Here is a 22,902-nt window from a genome sequence, read left to right as displayed (position 1 = left end):
ATGCTTAACAACTGAGCCACCCAGGCGCCCCTCCAATGGCACTGTAACTTTACTGGCTCGGCCATGATGTGTTAGGGGCACAAGGATCAGTGTGGAGGACACGGTCCCATTGACAAGGGTCTCTTTAAACAGGGCAGGCCAGGAAAACCTCAGGAGCTGAGAAGCCTTGAGACACTGGGCCTTGGTTTCCTTATTAAAGCACAGAGATAATAGCAGTCCCAGTCCCTGCCTCCTGGAGTGATTTTGAGGACTGGATGAAGGTAACCCAGACCTGCTCACACCTCTGCCAGTGGTTTGTTTATAAGTGTTAGCCTGATTAAACTGCATGCAAAATTTGGCTTGCAGGAGGATATTTCACAGGTCTAGGAAGAGTCTCTGCAGAGGCCCAGAGGGACTCTGAATACCCATCAGTTGCAAATGGCTCTTTCGTTGCCCTTTTCAGCTCCTGAGGGTTTCCTGGCACTCCCTTTTTACGTTATGGATGGGAACAGGACTTCCTCTGTGTTGTTTCTGACAACTGACTTGACATCAAGGGGTCCAGCCTTCAAACACAGGAGAAGAAAGAAACACCAAAGTCTCTTTCCCCAGAATCTTCTTCCTTTTTGGAGGTGGGGGTTATGGCAAAATTCACGAAAGACCACGAAACATGAAGCTGCCCTCTGCCGCTGCGCTGGCAGAACCCTCTATCACATGCAAAACTGCAACATTTCGACATGGGCCGTGGTGCTGAGAAGCCAAAACTGGGCCCCAGCTGCCCTTTGATCTGCAAGAAATGCCAGGCTGGAGGCTCTGGCAGGAAAAAGTGGCCTTTGAGTTTGGCTCTTATTCCCAAGGAGACAATGGTCTAGGCTGTCCAAGGCTTCCTCTGGCACACAAAGAGTTAACCCAGGCCACCCTCAATCGTCAGTTTCCTTCAAAGGGACAGATGATGTTCCCCTCTCACACACTCTATTGAGGCTAAGTACTGATTTTCTAAATCCAAAAGGGGTGGGAGGCTACTGTTGGGCCAACAGAGTTCTGCAACACGGCAAGGAGAAAGAGCTGAGGGAGGAAGGGTGGGAGCCCAGGGATCTGGGCTCAAGTCCTGCCTTTGGGACAGGCCACTTCCTAAGCCTCTCTCATCCTCAGTGTCCTGTCAACCGCTTGCATCGCTTGCTCACACAGCTATTTGAAGGATCAACCCAAAAGTTCTACCACTTACTTTGTGCCTAGTACAGGCCACAATGTGGAAAGCCTATTATTTCTAATACCTCTTTTAATCTTCACAGCATCCCTAGGAGGAAAGGTGGTCTAATTATTCCCGTTTTTTGGAAACTGAGGCACAGAGAGGTGAAATTCATTGTCCTGAGTTGGGTCACCTAACTCAGCCAACAATTCAAGCCCAGGCAGCCTGAACACACACCTTAACCAAAATCTATTTTAACTCAGACCCTACTAGTCATCCCCCTGCCTCTGGGTTCTGGTGGGGAAACTGAGGCTCAGGGAACAGAAAAGATCAGATCCCCTGGCTCCGCACCCCTAGCTCTTCTCATCACCCATGGCGCCACTGCCCACGATGGATGGGACTCCCCTAGGTAACTCAGGACTAAGTTAGGCATCGAGGTAATTCAGTCCCGTTATTTCTTGTGCGGCAAAGGTGCCAGGTGTCCCTGCTGGTGGTCACGCTCCCGCACCTGTGTACAGAGAGGGCACCAGACCTGCCCTTACAATGAACCAGCCAACATGCACGCCCTGCGCACGGCGCTGGGTGAGCTGGAGCTAACCGTCCCCGCGGAGCCGCTGGCGCTGTCACTGTGCTTCCAAAGTCCCTCTGTGCCCACGATCCGAGGGGCCGCGCCTCGCTCCACAGTGCCCAGACGGCGCGCCACCCGCTCGGCGGGTCAGGGACTCCCGTTCGCCCCTCGCATCCCCTGCACCACCCGGGGGAAGCGGCGGGACCGCCAGTGCGCACGGAGCGGCGAGGACTCCCTTTTATGTCCAGGAATGAGGAGCGCACCGCAGGCACGCCCGCCGCCAAACCAACTTCCCCGCGGCGCGGAGGCAGCCGATGCCACCCTCGGGCCGGGTCGCTTACCTGTCGCGGAGCGGGTCCGGGTGACAGCGGGGAGAAGCGAGGAGACCGAAAGCAGCCACAGCAGGCGCCAGCAGCGCGCGTTCCTCCTGCAAGAAGTGGCGGGGGGCGAGAAGGTGAGGCGGGCGGGAGGGCCGAGGGGCCGGGGCGCGGGGAAGCGAGTCCTACCTTGGCGCCATCTCGCAGGCCTGCCGAGCCCTCGAAGGCACTGTGCGCCCGGCTGCGCTAGGGCGGCCGCTCGCCCTTCCTGCGGCGAACAAAGGCGGCGCTGGGCAGTGGCGGCGGCGGGCAGCCTCGCGGCTCCCCTGAGTCACCCGCGCTCTGAAACCCGACTCCGCCGCGCCCTGCGCTCGCCCGCGCGCCGCGCCGCGCCCACCTCGGCCAGCGGCGCCGCACTCACGCCCCGGGGGTCCCCGCCGCCGCCGCCGTCCCCACGCCCCTTTCCCCCTTCGACGGACGCGCGCTCCCGGGCCGCGGCCGCCACCCGGGTCGGCCTTATGTAACCTTCGAGAAAAGCCCCGCGCCCGCGCTCCTCTGGGTAAGCGGGACGCGGCTCCCTCCCGCCCTAACGTCTGTCCCAGTCGGGGCTGTCCCGCAGACGAAGGCTCCTTTCATGGGCCAATGGAATTCTCTCAGCAGCCCGGGGAGGCCGGAGTCACTGTGATTTCCTTAAATGACGGATGAACAAACTGAGGCTCAGGGAGATGGAGCGAATGTCCAAGAGCACACAGCGGGGCTGAGTTCCTGACTGCCGTGCCTGCCCTGCACGCCTGACACACGAACCCCACAGAAGTGGCCCCGTTTTGAGGGGTACAGTGATATATATAAGCACATGCGGCAAAGATAATCCTAATAAAAAAGTTAAATGTATCTAATATTGCCAAGGTTTTCCTCGCTATAACTTGCCTGCTGCCCCCTCCACCCCCCTGCCGGGGAATGTAAGTTTCAGGAGGGTGAGAGTATATTTGTTTTGTTATCTGGCTACAATAGTACCCGGTGGTAGGAAATGCCAATAAACATTGGGTGAATGAAGGAGCACAGTCTCAGGGGAGACCACTCCAGGCACTGTGATGATGTGGGAGAGGTGAACCAGGCTCAGCCTCCAAAAGCCATCCCTGGTGTGTGTGACTATCCCACGTGTACTGAGCTTAGCACAGGGCCTGGCATTGGCTAAACCCTCAAATGGTGACTTTCTATTACTGTTACCAGCAGGCACAGCAGAGCGAGATTTGGGGGTGCGAGGAGGCACCACGGAGGTCCGCGGAGACCTGCACAGTTCTGAAGCTTGGCAAACCCCAGGGGCCTCTCTTCCTGATGCACCAAGGGGCCACCGTGGGCTATGGCACTGTACTCAGTTCCTGGTTTTCCTTTCTAGTAATTTCAGTTAGGCCCCCAGAGACGGGATGGGGATGGACATGGTAGCTAACATTTATTGAGTGCCGATTATTTCCCAGGCCCTGTGCTAAATAAATGCTTTACAGGTTCCCCCCAAGGTCGGAAAGTAGAGCGTTCCTATAAAATCTTTGATGAGCCAAAATGGTGTAAAGTGAAGAAGCAATTACCATTAATTTATATGGAAAAATGTTTGAGAGTTCCCAGACCCCAAAAATAACCCCTCTTAGGCTTTTCTGATACTTTATGACACATCTTACTAGCGATACCCAAAATAAATTGAGATAAAGCACAGATGCTCACAGACACAGTCCAAAGCAGTGGCAGCTTGACGCAGAGATGCTTGTGGGGGCCGATCCCACTGCCTGGGGTCCCTGCCGCATCTATAACCACTTGCCCACAAAACACGGAGCGCTATTTCCGCATTGCCCCTTTTCTCAGCAAAAGTGAAAATCCTCTTCGGATTTCTTTCAGTTATGGAAAACAGGTATTCCCATAGGTCCTTCATAAAAGCAAAGCGGCAAAATGTGAACTTTTGAAAAGCAGGGGTACCTATACCTGTGTTATCTCGCTCAATCCCTACCACAGCCCTGGAAAGGAAGGGCTGCAAAGATCTTCATTTCACACATGAGGAAGCCGAGGTTTAAAACATGCCCAGCCTATGCGGGACAGGTGCCGGCATCCATACTCTTCACCACTCAGTCACACTACGGGCCCAAGGACAAGGCGGTTAGACCCACTGGAGACACGCAGCACCCTGGCACAGAAGGGTTAATGCTTGCCCGGCCAGTGAGGACTCTGAAGGGAGTTCCAGCCTGTGGTCAGGAGCTGGGTTTACAGTCCAGTTCTGGCCTGGGCTACAGAGTAAAGTTGAGCAAATCCTGCCGTTTTCTGGTTTTTTAATTTCTTCATCTGTATAGTGGACATGATGGTCCCGAGGTGGGCAAGTGACTGTGAGTCTGTCGATAAGAAAACTTGCACACCACGGTGCTCTGTCCCCTGTAAAGGGCTGCGTTTCCGGGATCTGTACATAGCTGGGATTCATGTGAACAGCCTTCAGAATTGAGAGAGAGCAGCATGGCCTGCAGAAGGCAGGAGAGGCTTCAAGATGAAAGTGAACTTCATCCAGCCCCTGGGTCTGAGGAGAGTTTGTGGGGGGTTTGGAGGAGGGAGGGGAGGGCAGTACTCCTAGAGATGCACACTCAAGCAGCAAATGGGTAAAGACTTCCTGGGTTGGAGAGCGGAATGGTGGGCAGGGTAACACTACAGAGCCAAGACCTTTGATGACATGCCAATTGGTGGGTATGCATGTGGCCTTGAAGTCATTGGTATTTCCTGAGCATTTGGAATCCTGGAACATTTACAGTGGATAGAGGCTGAGAAATCTGATCCAGCCATCTCCCTCCTGTCCCCATTTTACTGATGGAGAAACTGAGGCTCAGAAAGGCCATGTAATTTACCAAGTCAACTATCCAGTAAGTGAAAGATTGACAAGTCCAAGAGCCAAGGAGGAAGACGCATAAGAGGAGAGAATGGGTAAGGTCTTCAAATGTTGCAGAAGATCCTTAAAGGTGGTGAATTCCCTGTCACAAGAGAGACAGACCCCTTAACAAACAAGAGGTCCCAGAGAAGGTAGGAATTATGAACTGGGGCTCTGGGATCATGCTGCCTGGTGAATCCTGGCTCAGTTACTAATGAGCTATATGAAATGTGGGCAAATCTGTAAAACGAAGATGACAAAGTTGTTGGGAGGATGAAGATGTTTCTGAGATACACAGCATTTATCAGAGTGTCTGGTGCAAGATAATGCTCATCTGGATGTTAACTTCTATAATTGATGGTGGTGAGATTCTGGCAAGGGGCATGACTGCAAGAGAGACGACACCCCAAGCCCAGCCCTCAGGAGGCTGAGGCATTAGCAGCAAAAGCAGCTCTAGAGCTAGGATGGCCCCATGCGGAATTAACACACAAGGCAAAGTACATTCTAACAAAATCGTCTGCTTCAGGCTTCTTTGTTCATCTGTTCGTATTCTCTGTGAATATGAATTCTCTTCCACTAGCAGCCATTCTGTGCTGGAATACTTTATTTTAGTATGAATTACTAACCATAGGGAATTTGCTTTCTTAGTTCTCTATTTCTCTATTGCTTATAAAGTATCACATCAACTGGAGATATAATTGACCTCCTTAGAACTCAAACTTAGAATATATTTCTACACTGCTCAGAAAGAGCCATATCAACTACAATTGTCTGATAGGTCTGTGGTTCTATTTGACTGTTAAAACCAGAGGTTGTGAACTGGTGGCCATTGGCTCAATTTGGCCTACAGGTATGTTTTGTTTGACTTGTCTGGTGACAAGCGCAAAATTAAATTTGTTAGCAATATTGGACAATTAAGTGATTTTACATTAAAGTCTAGATTTCTGGATTCTTTTTAAATTTTTGGAAAACCTGGCAACATGGGGCCTGCATTCCCTGTGCCAACAGTTGATTGGCATTGAAAAGGAGCTGTTGCCTTCAGTTAAGGCTGTGCTCTCCACTTTGCCCTAGTCCCACTACTCCCTATTGTTCCTCAACCCCAAGGCTATGAATCATTTGCCATTACACGCACTTTGTCTTTCTTATAAAAAAGAGAAAAGTGGGGAGTGACTGGGTGGCTCAATCGGTTAAGCATCCAACTCTTGATTTCGGCTCAGGTCATGATCACAGGGTTGTGAGATGGAGCCTCACATCAGGGTATACGCTGGGCATGGAGTCTACTTAAGATTCTCTCTCTCCTTCTCCCACTGCCCCTCCCCATCCCTCCCCCTCTTAAAAAAAAAGAAGGAGAAAGGCAGAGAGAAAAGTGGAATAGATTGAGTGCTCATGTCTTTGTTTAAAATGGGTAAAAAATAAAAAGATGTCTAGATACATAGAGTCAGGTTTCAAGAAAGATGTGGAAGAACATTCTGCATGCTTAATATGTAAAGTATATCTACCTTGAAACAAAAGAAAAGAAAACTGAGATGCTATTGTGAAATAAGCCTTGTCCGCCTCAGTTATATACCAGCCAGAAGGATGAAGGCATGGCTGCATTTTGCCTGGTGGGCTTTAACTGGGGTCCCATTTATAATTCAAGGTACATACAGATGATCTCAGACTTAGGATGGTTTGACTTATGACTTAGACTCTACAATGGTATGGAAGCAATATGTAGTCAGTACAATAGAAACTGTACTTCAGATTTTGAAATTGATTGTTTCGTGGGCTAGGTGTATGCAGGATGATCCTCTCTCTTGAGTGGGGCAGCGGCGACTAGCTGCAGCCCCCGTCAGCCACCCAATCATGAGGGTAAACAACCTATACACTTAGAATAATTTGTACCCATGCAACCATTCTGTTTTTTACTTTCAGTAAGTATTCACTAAGTTACATGCAATATTCAATGCTTTATCATAAAATAGGCTTTGTGTTAGGAGATTTTGCCCAACTGTAGGCTAATGTAAGTGTTCTGAGCACATTTAAGGAAGGTGAGGCTAAGCTACAACGTTCTGTAGGTTGGATGCATTAAATGCATTTTTGACTTAGGATATTTTCAACGGACCATGGGTTTATTAGGACTTAACCCCATTGTAAGTAGAGGAAGATCTGTAGGCTTAAGGCAGCAGGTTCTTTACTACTCTGGCAGGGGGATCCTGTGTGCACATTCCATATTTTGCTGCTTCTGTGTACATATTGGATAATATCCAGTTCACTGGAACCTAAAGATGAAAGACCCCAAAGCACATTTCTTCTGTACAAATGCCTGGAAACAAATGCATGTGAATATTGTTAATTTTGTACCTGCTTCACCTGCGAAACCAGGCCATGTAGGGCTGTAGTAGGGCTTTCATTCTGGAGTTGGGCCCAGAGGTGGGAACTGTGAGCTCAGCCTGATGGAAGACAGGGAGGGTGCAGGGTATCCAAATGGTCCCAGGGGCAGGTGTGGGAGGGATGGGGGCAGGACGCCAAGCCAGGCATTTCGCCTCCTGCCAGACTGTTTTTGAGGGTTTCAGCGATTTCCTTCCATTCAATATGAAGTGGTAGAAATAGCCAAGAGGAAGCCTCATGTCATACCCAAGCAGGTCTTAAATTGTTTACCACAGCTTCAGTACAATCTGAGAGATTAGGACATGTGGAGACGTGGGGATCTTATGTCCCGGCTCTTCCAGGACTCAGATAAATTAATGTGCTGTTCCATTTTCCCATAATCCACCCAAGTGTCCCAGAAAACACAGTCTCTAAAAACATTCTCCAGACTGTCTCCAGCAGCTGGAAGGGATACAAAAATCAGTGAAAAGCATCCCAAACTTTGGTTCGGGAAGAAGTTACCAACCTCATAGCACACGTCTTCCCAAACCTGCTTCTTCGGGACGCAGAGATAATACCTCCCTTGGGGACTTGTGGTGACAGAGTTCCCACAGGCACCCAAAGCTTTCATCCTCATCTGGTTCCATGGGCAGAAAAAGGGGAATAAACTTAGATAGCTGACTAGGAAAGAGTTTACTAGAATAACCAAAGAGGGCTGCTTTTTGGGTGACCCAGAGAAAACAATGACCGTTTAAGCCCCCACCTGCTTTCCAGCGAGGAGCCTGGTTCCGATGACCACCTTGATGTGTTCAGATGTGCAAAAGGGGAACCGAGGTCTGCATAAAAGAAAAAGATGAATTTGAAAATCTGACGATCCTGAAGGGAAGAGGACGAGAAGGGGGAGTGTGTCAGATGCTCTTCAGTGCCACTGTCAGTGTCTGGTGCTGGAACCCTCTGCCTTTGTCATTTGTATGTGTTATTGGCAAAGGCTTCCAACTGCCCCCTGCTTCCCTTTCCCTGAGCGCTTTCTCTGGCCGCCGGAGGCTGCTCTGCCCACAGGGACCTGGGGGACTGCCGATGACCCAGCAGCTCTTAACCAACGACTGGCAGTCGGCTCCCTCTCCCACTTGGTAGGAATGTGTAGAGGCACCCAGAGTCCCTTGTCCCCCGTGCGCCACGCTCACATGGAACACCTCTGGCTTCCTGCCCCAGGGCTCCCTGTGGATGCGGCCACACTGCGTGATCCACTCAGCACAAGCAACCTGGAAATGATGTGCAAATAACTCCCTGGGAAGCCAACTTTTCACCAGTGGAAGCCACCAGATACGTGTTTCTCCCCACTTCTCCCAGATGCGCTGTCCCAAGAAAGCCGAGTACAAAGCATCTCAGAAGACGGTCTCACGAGACCGACGCCTGTCATCTAATGCATCGTATGGGCTCCTCCTCCTTCCCCACCTCACTCCCCTTTCCTTCACCTCTGCTTCCTGGGACTGTACTCCCTAATGCCAGAGCGACACCAGTAACTGCTGCCTGAGAACCTAGGGTAAGGTGGGGCAGAGCCTACCTCTCACTCTCTCACCCTCGTGTGTCATAACAGAATCTAGGTGGTTGTCACATCCCTAGGTGCAGTTAGCATGATGCCATCGACGGAGGGGACTAGCATCATGACCTGTGGCATATCAGGAGGACAGAGTCCCCGTGGGCTATATTGTAACAGAGAACAGGAGAGTTAACACCGTCCTGGGGCAAAAAAGTAAACATGTCGTACTCTCCTTGCCATATGGAAGCACATTGCTTTCAGTTCTCCCCACTGACAGGGATTGTGCTGCACTTGCCAGATCACGGTGTGCCCCAAGTGCCAAAGGCTGTGTTGATATTTTCCAGTAAAGACACTGCATCTGGCATGGCAGCTTCAAGTGAGGCTACCGTCTGGTCAAGTTTGCGGCAATCCACTATTACCCATCACAATCTATTTGGCTTTTGAAAGAGCCATGGAAGTGAATTAGTGGAAATATAATGGGACTCACCTCCCCAGTACCACTGAAATCTTCATAGTGGCTCTAATCTCTGCCCTGCTTCCTGGGAGGTGGTATTTTACTCTTGGAGATGGAGAAAGGGAGGTAGTTTTAAGGACTTCCACTTGACCTTTCCCACCAGGCTCCGTAAGTGTGACAGCAGCTACCTTATGAGGGCAGAGAGGAACTCAAGTAATTTCATGGGGATTTCTTGGTCCCTCCGTATTCCATACGGATGGCAAATGAAACAATCAAGGCAACAAACAGATCAGATTCTTTTTTTTTAAGATTTATTTATTTATTTGAGAGAGAGCGAGCCTGTATACAAGCGGGGGGAGGGGCAGAGGGAGAGACAGAGAGAATCTCAAGCAGACTCCCCACTAAGCGCCAAGCTCCACGCAGGGCTCAATCTCACGACCCTGAGATCATGACCTGAGCCAAAACCAAGAGTCGGACGCTTAACCGACTAAGCCAGCCAGGCACCCCCAGGTCAGATTCTTAAAGGATAAAGGTCCAGGTCACCTCACTACGTGAAGAAACTCAGACCATCCCAAGTGTGGGCCAAAAGTAAGAGAAATCTAGACTGGGCAATGGAGAAGGGAAGTGGCACTGGCTACAGCTGGGAGATTGTAGCATGTTTCACTAACTCTCCTGCCTACAATCTTCCAGAAGATCTCAGTCGGCTATGATCTTGAAAGGGAACTCTCTGACTGGCTGGACTTGCACTTGAAGAGAACATCTTGTTCTCACAACATCGGGGGCCCCATATCCTAGCATGGGAGCCAGATCTATCGGGAGGGCACGTGCAAACCTAAGAGGTACGGGGTGGACCGGATTAGACATCCCTAGCGCACCACTTCAAATCCTCCCGTGTCACTGGCCTCCAGGTGGCCGTGGGTTCCAGCCACAGCCTTCGCTGCAGCCATCACCTCTGTAGGGATTCCAGCCAACTGTGCACACAGCCTGGCAGCCTTACACCCAGACTGGGTACCACCCTCCTCCTGCTCTGGGACTTCTTCAATCCTGAAGCCTGAGATGCCACAGGATTCACTTAGTGCCGAAGCACAAGCAACTTGGAAATCCAAAGGAAATACTATGTGGCAGACTTTTGAACAATGGGGGATAGAAGCTAGTGAATTGATATTTCTCCCTCCTTCTTTCAGATGAACCACCCTACAGATCAGCTTCTTAAAAGAAAATCCCACAAGAGGGAGAAATCATTTCCACTTGATGCCTCTTATGTATCTTTCTTGTTCCTTGATTCATTCCCACTTCCCTCATCCTAGGGATTGTACTCTGTAACAAAGTAGCCTAGAAGTCTTTGCCTTGAGCTCTGCTTTCTGAAACCCAGGTTAAGACTGAGAGCAAGAGCTTATAAGCAGCATCAACACAGAGGCCAGAAAGTCTGTAGATGCTGCAGCCAGTGAAACATCTGTAGCAGGCGTGGCCCCAGACCATTGGAGAAACTATAAAGCTAAGGTACGGTTTGGAGCTGTGTGCGTTCCAGCAATGGAAACTCCTCCTGCCAGTCCCCTTCCTGAAGCCACAACAACAGAAGACTTCAATCAAGTTTACCAAATACATAAATGCCTTGTGAAAACGGGGTTTTATGGACATCAACTGGGAGATGAATTCCACATCTTGGTCAAGAGAACAGAACAAAGGCTGCACACATAGGATGCGCTAATGAGCTATTACTGGAACTTAGTAGGAACAAGAGTTCAGCATCAGAGGTAAGCCTAAGAACTTCAGCTTTCTGAGAATTTGCTTAGATATTGAGGATGACTCTGGGCTTCCAAAAGGCACAGAATGGTGGAGGCAAAGGTCATTTTCAAGGGGCAGAAGGACTCCATCCAACAACATCTGACATATGAGTAGTAGAGAGTATCCAAAATCAGACTGTATAGGTTTAAATTTGTGGATTGTCTCTTACTGACTGTGTGACCTTAGGAAAGTCACTTAACATCTCTGCCTCAAGTGTCATGAATTGAAAAATAGTTATATGGGGCGCCTGGGTGGCTCAGTCAGTTAAGCGTCTGCCTTTGGCTCAGATCATGATCTCAGGGTCCTGGAATAGAGTTCTGCGTCAGGCTCCCCGTTTAGCAGGGAGTCTGCTTCTCCCTCTCCCTCTGCCCCTCCCCCCACTTGTGCTCTATTTCTCTCTTAAATAAATAAATAAAATATTTAAAAAAGAAAAAGAAAAATAGTTATAGTAATATAGAGTGGGCACATGGCAGTCACTAAGCAATTTTCTATTTTATTATTATTTAGTGCCTTTGTCTTTTTAATATAAATAAAAGCCCATACTTATAGTCATAGAATATCAGATCTAGAAGGGGCACCTGGGTGGCTCAGTCAGTTAAGCACCTTCAGCTCAGGTCATGATCCCAGGGTCCTGGGATTGAGCCCCACGTCAGGCTCCCTGCTCAGCAGGAGCCTGCTTCTCCCTCTCCCTGCCGCTCCCCTTGCTTGTATTCTCTCTCTGTGTGTCAAATAAATAAATAAAATATTAAAAAAAAAAAAAAAGAATATCAGTTCTAGAAGAGTTCTCAGAGATTGTCAAGCCAGTCTCCACTCCTGCCCAGAGAGAGGAAGGGGCTTGCCCAGGGCCACAATTAATCCAGGGCAAAGCCAGAGCCAAGTGCTCTAATGTCTGTCCAGTGATCTTCTCTCTGCCTTGTGGGGCTCCTGCCAAGTTCCCCCATATACTCAGAATCAAGACCATTACAAATCAGAAAGATAATAAGAAATGAATGTTTCATTCTCATGAGATGCCGCTTTGCTAAGTGCCACCCTAGAGCATTTCACTCTGCCACTCAGTATTAGTCAGCCTTGGTCCAGACCAGAGTTTTTTTAACCTGTGGCCCACATGCATCAGAATTATTCTGTGGGAGAATGTTAAAAATGCAGATTCTGAGTCTCTACCTAACACCTTCCAAATCAGAATGTCTGCAGGGAGACCCTGGAAACTGGAATTTTAAGAATCTCCTCTGACCTACCTTTTGCACACTGAAGTTTCATTGCCATTGGCCTAAAAGTTCCAACATCTCTATTTTTCACAGCACCTGGTTCCTGAACTTTACCTTGGCACTGTGTGCATTAGGACACTTTCCAGTTGAAATATAACCCCATACAATGATACATTTGCAATTACTAGCTCTGATAGACTGCCAAGACCTCTCTTGGATGGACTTCCCCACTCACCACACCCTTGAAAGAGCAAGAGATCATATGTTCTGTTGAGTTAAGGCCCCCCTTGCTTCTGAGAGTGGCCAGTAGAACAGCTAATGAAACACACAGCCATTCTCTCTCCCCCTTCCGAGCCACTCTGCCTCCTACCCCAGCTCTGCTGGGCTTGACTGCAAAGCAGGAGTAGTGTTGGATCAACAGCAGGTTGCTACTTCCTCCTTCCTCAATCCTATAGGTTCAGGGTCTGGTCAGAGGCACCCCTAGGAGGTGTTCGGAAATGGATAGGTAGGGAAGTTCCTTTGTCACAATGAATGGGGATGCTCCTGGCATCTGGTGGCAGGGGCCAGGGCTGCTAAATTCTGCAATGGGAGAGGCGGTCTATACAACAAAGAAATATCCAAGCAACAGGGCCAATTGTGTCCCACTAAGAAATGCTGGCAGATTGTGGCTTTCTAACTTTTCTGAACAAGACCCTCGGTCTCACAATCTCATAAACACACACTATTTTTTTAAAGATTTTTTTATTAATTTATTTCAGACAGAGAGAGAGAGAAAAAAAACACAAGTTGGGGGGGGAGGGCCAGAGGGAGAGGGAGGAGCAGACCCCCTGATGAACAGGGACCCCCGCCGTGGGGTTTGATCCCAGGACCCTGGGATCATGACCTGAGCCGAAGGCAGACACTTAACTGACTGAGCCACCCAGACGCTCCCATTTCAAAATTCTTAATCAGCACCAGTGAGTAGAAATGTGAAACATGTTGGGAATCTCTCTGTAAGCATTAGTCATCTGCTCTCACCCTCTCTCTCTACTTGACTTACAAATCTCAGGGCTAAAGTGAAAGCCCCAGTGACTTCTGATGAGCTAAACTAGTCTTGCTCTGTCTCCCAAAACCAGATGCCCAAAGAGAGACAAACAATTGTCCATTGCCGAGGCCTGCAGTTTTCACAGGGCCCTGCTCTGAGGCTGGCGGCCCATGTGTTTTGCATTTCCCCACGGGGTGGGAGAACAGATGGATCCTAGCCATTCAAAGGTTTTACATCACAGTGGACAAAGGAACCAGCCACAGTGGGAGTGGAGTGGGGCTGAGGGCTCTTAGATTCAAGCTGAGGGGGCTTAAGGGAGTATTTCCCACCTTCCTAAACCACAGTCTGGCACCTCCATCAGATGGGCAGCCTGGTTCCCCGAATCAATTCCACACTTCCCTGCCACGGTGTGCAAGCAGACCAGGTTCTAACATGCGGGAAGAAGCACAAGAATAGACACCAACCATAAGGCCAAGGGCAGGGCCAGGCTCAAGGAGTGGGGCCTGTGACACTGGTTGGCAGGGCCACCAACCACCCTTTAACTACCCCCTGACCACTAACATCTGTCACAAACTAAATAATCAGATCCTTCCTTCCCACTGCATCCTCTGATATTCTTACCACACTCTTAACTATCATCATATCAACATATTACTTTAAAATGGTTGAACAGACACCATTTTCAGAAAAAGTGGCCTCCCCCTGCCTCTCCGTGGACAGTCCATTCTTATCTTGGTTTAAGCTGTCCCTGCTTCCTGGATTTAGCGACTCAGTGTTCTCGTATGTAGAGTTATTGCGTAAAGCACCACACACTCTCCCTGCAGGACCCTGGTGCCGCCCAGGTCTGGACGCCCCCTACCCCACTCCCCTGCTCCCCGCACCCCTCCAGGCCCTGGAGGGGGGCAACCCTTCCAGGGCTCCCATTCCGAAGCACAGGCGAGATTCCAGGTTTTGCAACCAAAAAGCAAACAAAATAAAACTGGCTGGCACCGGCCTGAGCGGGTCTGTGTTCTTACAATCTAAACAAGATTATGACGACTCACCGAGGTAGGGGCCTTCACGGCTCCTCAGTGCTTCTCTCACATGATCCTCACGGGAGCCCTGGAGGTGGCAGGGCCCCTCTCCTCCCGCCACACCCCAGCTCTCCGGGTGACCCCTGGCAAGACAGCTGAGAGATTCTCACCTTCGCAAAAGGGGTGCAGGAGCATCACGGGACTTCCAAGAGTGATGGGAGCTTCTCATAACCATGTGCATCCAAGGAAATCCCAACATGCCTTGTTCACCACCTCAGCATGGCGCTTCACATATAACATGTGCCAAGAGGGACTCTGGCTGATGTGCGTACCTCGCTGTTTGCTTGGGGTGGGCCCATGGGACCCCTGATTTCAAGAGCTGCCTGTGGTCTGCGGGTCAAGAGGAGGGGTTGGCATCTTCAGCCCAAGGAGGCGGCAGCACGCTAGAGGTAACCCGCACCTGGGAGTCCAGGCCCTGAACCCAGAGACAGGGGAGACCTCCCTAAGAGCCCCTCATCTGTGACCGTATTGTGAAGGAGCAAGTAGCCTCTCCACCGCAGAAATTCCTGGAAGTACTCAGGTATTACGCCCGGAGAAAATAGCTGACGGGTATGCGGATCACGTGAGCCTTGGAGAAAAAGGTTCGACAGTGCTGTGTGGGCTCTTTTTAGAAAAGCTCAGCAGTGTAAAACATCTCAGAAAAGACTCTCATCGAAAACAAATAAAATAAGAAGCAACTTTTTAATTGTTTTCATTTAAAAGGGCAAGCTTGTAATGACTTAGAAAATGATCAGAAGTGCCCTTTGCCCAAAGTTTTACATACATGTGTTACAAGGGATTTTCTTAAAGCCAAATTTCCTTTTTTTAATGTTTGTGAACCTCATGAAATGGAACACCTACCTTCTTCAAAAGATACTTTGAAGCCATAAAAATGTTCATACACTTTGACTCAATAATCCCCTTCTGGGAAGCTAGCCTAAGAAAATACCCTGAAATATGGAAAAAGCCATATGCAGAAAAATATTCATCAAAGAGTTGCTTAGTGAAAAACTGGAAGCAGCCCAAATATTCAAAAAAGGAAAGAGAGGATGGTAAAGTAAATTATGGTATAAGCCTTGAAGAAATGTTCTATAACCATTAAAAATGATTGGTATGGAGTTTATGAAGGATCACAGAAAATACTTATGATGAAAGTATTGGGTGTGGAAAGTCTGGAACAATATTTGCACACACGTGACCTGTAAAAACAGGAAAGGAACATAAAAATATAGTTGTTACTATGTCAAAGTGGTAGGCATATAGATTTTCCTTGTTTTCGAATATGTCTAACATTATTGTATCTCTACTTTTTACAAAAGTTCAATCCCTAAAAAAAAAACATGTGGGGGGTTGGGGGGACAGTAGATGCTGTTCATGCTTTAAGTGGGAAGAAACATTAGTAGAGGTCAGGGGTAATTAAGATGGGAAACTACCCGTCTTAGTGCCCAAATTTTTGTTTTTAGAATGCTTTCATGTTTTAGGAAATAAATATATAATACATGCGAAAGGCAGTTTTGTTCAAGGCTCAAACCATGCAAATTATATTACTGCAGGAAGCATTCAGGGTTTACAGAGTCTCTTATTTCTGTGTTTTGGGTTGCTCTGGATCCACTTATAAGGCTTCTTGTCAAGGAGCCTGGAACTGATGCTTCATATCTCTCTACATTTTTATATCATCTGTAGCACTCAATATGCCATGGATATGAATGTTAGACTGAGAAAACAAATCTCATTTTCTCCCTCCACCATCCAGGACACTTACAATAATGGAAGAATTGAAAGGAATTCAAGGTCATTCATGTATAAATCTCCTTGGCAGGAGTCCATGTCACAGCGATGTGGGTGGGGAGTTGGACATTCAGCATCTTGGGAGTGCTATGAAGTGTGAATCTGGAGTCAAAGTCCTACCTGGGAACAGGACAAGGCCCGTGTGCAAAGGTGAAAACAAACCACAAATCCAAATCCAAATCCCTAGGAAAATACAAACTAGAAATGTAAATCAAAGGGACATGGTTCTTAACGCAATTAAAAAAAAAAAAAAAAAAGGAAACATAATGACACCTGTTCCAGTTATCTAATGTTGCACAACAAACTATCCTAAAATTTAGCAGCTTGAAACAAACACCATTTTATCGTATTTCATGATTTTATGGGTCTAGAATTTAGGCAGGGCTCATCTGAGAAGCGCTTTTGCCCTTCATGATCTCTGAGGGCACTCACTAGTACTTGGCTGGAAAATGAATCTAGAGGATCCAAGGGTCCCCTCATGTGCCTGATGCCTGGGGTGGCTGGCAGAATGGGCTCGGCTGCAGGTATTGGCCACAGCTCCTACACTGAGCCCCTCTAGAATGGCAGTCTCTTCAGCAAGGTTGGAGCTCTTATGTGGTAGGTGGCATCTCCCAGAGCAAGCATGCAAAGATACCTAGCCAAAAGCTGCAAGACTTCTTGCAACTTAGCTCAGAAGCTCCAGAACACCACTTCTGTCACAAACTGTTTGTCAACACATCACTAAGGCTAGCCCAGGTCAAAGGCAGGGAATTAGACCTCATCTCTCAACGGGAGAGATAGCAAAGAATCTGTATTCATCCCTGGTCTACCACAGCATCGGTCTACATGAATTAGATCAGGAGGGAAATTGCAGGGAGCAAGCAGTGCAGACAAAGGTATCGAGATGGAGTTCATGCATAATATATTCATGGTGATGGTGTAGACGGGTACCACATTTTGAGAAGGCACCTCATCAGTATGTACAGAATGTATAAAATCGGAGGAAGGCTATGAGGATTCACCAAGAATTCACTTGCCCTAAGGCTGGGCTTTCTTAATGCTAGCTGTCACTGGCCTCACCTGGGGGCTTTCAAAACCACTCCTGCTTGATCCCACTCCCAGTAATTCTGAAGTGCGTGGTCTGAGGCACGGCCAGAGGCAAAGGGATTCCTAGAAGCTCCCCCAAGTGACTCCAATGTGCAGCCAAGACTGTGAATTCCTGCCATGGGGGCTTGTGATACTCCTCATAAAAATCAAGTGAATGAATAAAATCAGCTTTTTCCTTATTGCACTTTAGGACTAAATGCCACTGGATGGGGTCTTACGGTCCAAAGATTTGGGAGCTTAAAGAAAAATTTAACTCCTCGGACACTAGGGTCAACTCTGGAATGTTGTCACATGTTCAGAGCTTGGAGATTTTGCCAAGACGGGTTTAAGTTTGCTTTTTTTAAAAAATAACATGGTGAACAGCACTGTGTTGATTCCCCCTTTCCCTTATTATTTTGCAATGGCACGTGTTCAAAGACTTGAAAAATTCAATGTACCATGTCCCTGATATAGATGTCTAAGAATAAGTTAGAATACATTTCAAATATATTTAGAAAAAAATACCATTTTGTACTACAAGGATTGAGGGTCTATAGAAAGACGCCTTTCAGAATAAATGTCAGGCATTCTTTTAGGATGAGTAAGTCCCTACAGAGGTCCCATGGCAACCAGTCAGTTCATCCTCCAACGACTCATGACTGCTCATTGATTCTGTGCAAGGCCTTCTGGAATGGGGTTGGGGCCGTAACACACGCATGGATGACATGGAAACTCTTGGTCCAGTCCTGGGAAATTGATGCTTTCTTTCCTTTCACAAACCAGAGAGACCCAGCAGTGTTTGCTCAGACTTTTCTTTTTCACTCTCCGAATCTTCAGGCCCCCTGGGATCTGATGAGCAAGGGCTACAATGGAAGAAGTATGACAAATAGTGCAGTGGTTCTCAAAGTATGGTCCCTGTACTAGCAGCATCCGCGTCACCGGGGAACTCGTCAGAAACACAAACTCTCCTGCCCACACAGCAGACCTACTAAATCAGTAATTGTCGGGTGGGGCCCAGCCATCAGTATTTTAACCAACCTTCCAGGAGATTCTGGCCCACTAGAGCTGGGAACCATTGATTAAGCACACAGACGGAACATGAGGAGACTTTGCTTCAAATGCCAGCTCTCCAGCTTACTTCTTGGGTAAGTCACTTCACCTCTCTCATCCTGTTTCCTCATCTGTAAACTCAGAATACTAGCACATCCCGCTGTAGGGTTATTTGAGGATTTAGGGAGTGGATGCAAGCAGACTATTGAGCACTGTTCTTTGCAGGGCCGGGATGAGGGTGAGGCGGGTGAGGCTCCTGCCGTGCTGTGGGTACCTCTGTAAATTCTGCCCCCATGGGGGGGTTCACTCACCTCACCCGAGTGCCAGCCCTGGTTCTTGATATTCCAAAAGTGCTCAGTGAGTGGCTGCTACTATTATATTATTGAGGAATCTGAGGTTTCATCCATTTTCAGGACGTTGGTCAGGCAGAGTTCCAGAGTCAAAGTCTTTGAACAGTTTGGTGTAGAGGAAAGAGCACTGGCTTTGGAGTCCAAGGGTCTGAACTCTAGGAATATCAGCCAAGGAGCGGGGTGCAGAGCAGCAGCAGCAGAAGAGAAAGCCTCCTTTCACTGGGCAGGGCTCTTTCTTCCCCTCTCCTTTCTGAGAGAAGGCAGAGGCCACTCCTGAGTTTGGACTCCCATCCATGACCACTGGATTTTCTGTATCCGTAGATACTGACAACATCCAAGATCCATTCCTGATTGAAAGTCTCGGCAAATTAGGAATCAAAGGGGAATAGAAGGAGGCCTCTTCTATTTGTCCAAGGGTACCCACAGAAGAACGCACTGGTAACATCTTCCTTAACGCTCAAAACTGGCCCCTCCACCTAGGATCAGGAACAAGGTGAGCATGTCTCACCGCTCCTCTCTGAGGTTCCAGAGGTTCTCGTTAGTTCCTTAAAGCAAGAAAAAGAAATGAAAGGCATCCAGATTGGAAAATAAGAAGTAAAATTGCCATGATTATCTGTAGAGAGTCTGATGGGATCTTCTGTAAAGTTACTGGAACTAAGAAATGTGCTCAGCAAGGTTGATCTGCTGATACCAGATCAATACACAAAATCAATTGTATTTCTATATACTAGCAACAAAAAATTGGAATTTGAAATTAAAAAACGTCATTTACAATAGCATAAAAAGTACAAAATGCATAGGTACAAGTTTTTGTATATAGCATGAAGGAGGGGAACAACTTCATTCTTTTGCGTGTGGATATCCAGTTGTCCCAATACCATTTGTTGAAGACCCTGTTTTCCTCCCATTGAATGGCCTTGGCACCACCACAGAAAATCAACTGATCATAAAAGTGAGGGTTTCTTTCTGGACTCTCAAATTCTGTTCCATTGCACAGATGTCTATCTTTATGATAGTACTACACCGTCTTGATTGCTGTGGATTTGTAGTAAGTTTTGACATTGTGATGTTACTCTTTTTCAAGACTGTTTTGGCTGTTCTACATTTGGACAACTGATTTTTGACAAAGACATAAAGGTAGTTCAGTGGAGAAAGCATAGTCTTTCCCAAAAATAGAGTTCCGGAACAATTAGACATCCATATGCCCTTGGTTTTCACTCTCTTCTTCCTGTTACCCTTGCTTTTGGCTCAACCCCTGTTTTCTGAAATGCTTCTATTCTTCCAGAAGTCGTTTCCTTATGTCTTTTCAAAAACATAAATTTAATTAAATTTAATTCAATTTAAGTCTTCTCAGTCTGTGCTTTCTCTTTTTGCAGGCTGTGACTGATCTCCCCATTCAAAGATTATTTCGGAAATCTGGGAGCGTGAGCTGCTTAAAGAGAAAGACTGTGGGGAGTGGGGAGGGCAGCCTGTGAATCTGTCCTCCGTGCCTTCCCCAGACAAATGGCCCTCCCTCCCCTGGCTGGCCCTGGGAAGGGCCTGGGTGACCACAGCTACAAGGACTCGGGCACCTGCAGGACCATCGGTCATGGGGCAACTGCTCTCACTTGGTTTCTGAAGGAGTCAAGGCCTCCTCAGCCACTTTGTCCATTAGCATAATGTGTGTCTACATGGCATAAATCAAGAATCTAGTGCACATGAATGTCCAGCTAAGCTGTGCAAACAGGCCTTAGAAGGCCCAGATTTGGCCATCTGTGGGGCAGGAGGTACCAGGAGAATTCTGTGTAGCACAGAGTTCTCACAGTGTGGCCCCCCCGTCCAGCAGCATCTGTCTCACCTGAGAAAGAAATCAAAGCATCACCTTGTTAGAAATCAAATTTTCAGGCCCCACCCCAAAGCTGTTGAGTCAGAAACTCTGGGGTGGGGCCCAGCAATCCGAGTTTTATCCAGCCCTTCAGGTGATTCTGATGCCCCTGGACAGTTAAAGCACTTATCTGCTTGGCACTAAATTACCAAAATTTCATATCCTGCTTCTGCCATTTGCTGCCTGTTACTTAAAATCTCTGGGGCTCAGTGCCCCCATCTGTACAGTGAGGATGATAATATCATACCAGGTTCCTAGAGGCTCTTGTTCACGTTAATGGAACAATCTATCTAAATTACTTAGGGAGCACTTAATAATCGCTAGCTTATACATTGAATTTCCCTTGCCTTCCCTGTTTCTGAAAATTCATTGTCACATGTAATCTTCATATAACACTTCTTAAAATCTCTCAAAGAAATTCATATGATGGCCTTACTCATGTTTCTCAGAAGCAAAGTAGGTACTGTCATCACCTTCGTCATCCGTGTGTAGAAACGGAAGCCCGGATGCTCAACTGTCTTTCCAGGGTCATAGTAATAAAGTCACGGGTCTGAGACGTAAGCCACTTCTGACTGCAACATCTGTGTCTTTTGTCACATCATGAGTTCTCAGAGCGCAGGCCTGAAATCTCGGGCAACACACGTTTAAGTGTTTTAAGCAGCTACCTTTATTTATCCCTTGTAGGAAGAAAGATGTGGTTAAGGTGATGCAGTTAGTCATATATAAAGTTTTCTGCAGGGGGCGCCTGGGTGGCTCAGTCGGTTAAGCATCTGCCTTCTGCTCAGGTCATGATCCCAGGGTCCTGGGATCGAGTCCCACGTCTGGCTCCCTGCTCCGCAGGGAGCCTGCTTCTCCCTCTCCCTCTGCTGTTCCCCCTGCTTGTGCTCTCTCCCTCTCTCTCTCTATCAAATAAAAAAATAAAATATTTAAAAAATAAAAATAAATAAAGTTCTTTGCAGGGCCCAACCTTACTCACTGCTCTCCAAGAGTCCTCACTCCTGAAAGGGGAGATGCTGTCCCATGAGGTGGAACAGGCCTACTCCGTTCACCTTCTGGCTCCAACATCTCCGAGCTGAGCGCGTGACCTTGAACAAGGCACCTTGCCTCTTAGAACTTCCTTTTCCTCTTCTGTAAAAGGGGGTGTTATTCCTCCCCTGCCCAGGTCCCAGAACAGCGCTGGGTCTCAAATGAAATGGTAGATGTGGAAGGACCTTGCAAACTGTAAAGTGCATGCACAAGTATGGAATTAGAAGCTGCAGAGGTGATAAAGGAAGAGTTTGCTGAAGACAAATACTGCCGGCCCCCTCAGCACTCAACAGCCCTGTGGTTTGGCAAAGCCAAAGCCTGTGCAGCTGGTGGGAGGTAGGTGGGGCTTGGGGGAGAATTCTCAGGGTGTGTGGTCTGAATCTTGCTGGGGAGCAGCCTGCGGGGCAGAGGGAACTCAGAGATCCTGCCAGGCAGAGCCACGGGCATATGCCATCCCAGGTGGGAGCCATAGGCTCGGGGAACCCCTCTGCTGCCCTGCTTGCTGACTGGCCCAAGGTGCTCTGGGATCACCAGAAGTGAAACAAGCTCTCGTCCCAGCTGCCAGTTCACAAGAAGACCCTGGGCAAGACCCTCACTACTTTGGCCTTAGTTCTACAACACAAGTGGCTGGTTCTCAACCATCCCACCGCCCCTCTGATTATGCCTCCTACATCTAGTACATGCATCCGAAAGTTTTCTCTACCAAGAGCCTTCCCTGAGTAAGGACGAATGTGTTTGCCCTTTTGCAATTCTGACAAACATACAACTGAGCTCTAGGAGACTGTCTCCGAGTGGCTGAGGGTTGGAGCTAGGGAATCAGTCTGCCTGGATTGGAACCCTGGTTGACTGTGTGTGTGGTTGCAGGCAACTTGGACCCGCAGGTTCTCCATCCGCAAAATAGAGATCATAAAGCTTTCCCACCTTACTGGGTTGGGGATTGGTGAAATGATGTGTGTCAAGGGCTTTGCCCCCAGCTCCTGGCAGAGGATACTCAGTGAGAAGCTGTTATTGTGTCTAGCAACACCTGCGTACAGAGGACCACCCTGAGTTGGTGTCAGGAAAACACAGAGACACCTAATATTGTTAGGGGCCTGTGAGCGCGCACACACACACACACACACACACACACAGGCTATCTACTGTGTCTTTTGGGCTTGTGGAAAAGCTGGAAATAGTCTGAGGACCCCCCAGCACCCAGGGCCCCTAGTCTGGGAACTACTGACGGAAAGAGTCTGAAAGCTTCTTCTAGCTCTGACAGCATCTTAGTTATGCTGAAGGTCAGCCCAAACTCTTAAAAGCAATCCATGTGGTCAGTGGCAGCTGGGCAGCGGTGAGTCCAGGGGAGACCCCAAGAGGAGCCACCACAGCCCAGAGTACTATCTCCAGGGCCAGGGCCCCTGGAGAAGT

General features: G+C 48.3%; 1 protein-coding gene across 1 annotated transcript in view; it reads right to left on the bottom strand.

Moving 5' to 3' along the window:
- The window catches only part of COL15A1 (collagen type XV alpha 1 chain), a 120,747-nt gene extending 99,576 nt beyond the window's left edge, over window positions 1–21,171 (bottom strand). The window contains exons 1-5 of the mRNA XM_032418409.1: window positions 20,906–21,171; window positions 15,214–16,260; window positions 14,484–14,703; window positions 8,056–8,128; window positions 2,075–2,160 (exon numbers count right to left, since the gene is read on the bottom strand). Coding sequence (XP_032274300.1) covers window positions 2,075–2,160; window positions 8,056–8,128; window positions 14,484–14,508 — 184 coding nt within the window. The 5' untranslated portion in view covers window positions 14,509–14,703; window positions 15,214–16,260; window positions 20,906–21,171. The remainder of the gene's footprint in view (window positions 1–2,074; window positions 2,161–8,055; window positions 8,129–14,483; window positions 14,704–15,213; window positions 16,261–20,905) is intronic.
- Window positions 21,172–22,902: the final 1,731 nt, after the last annotated feature.

The sequence above is a fragment of the Phoca vitulina genome, unplaced genomic scaffold (assembly GCF_004348235.1).
Source record: "Phoca vitulina isolate PV1807 unplaced genomic scaffold, GSC_HSeal_1.0 scaffold21, whole genome shotgun sequence".
Taxonomy (NCBI): domain Eukaryota; kingdom Metazoa; phylum Chordata; class Mammalia; order Carnivora; family Phocidae; genus Phoca; species Phoca vitulina.
This window is presented reverse-complemented; position numbering and strand designations above follow the sequence as displayed.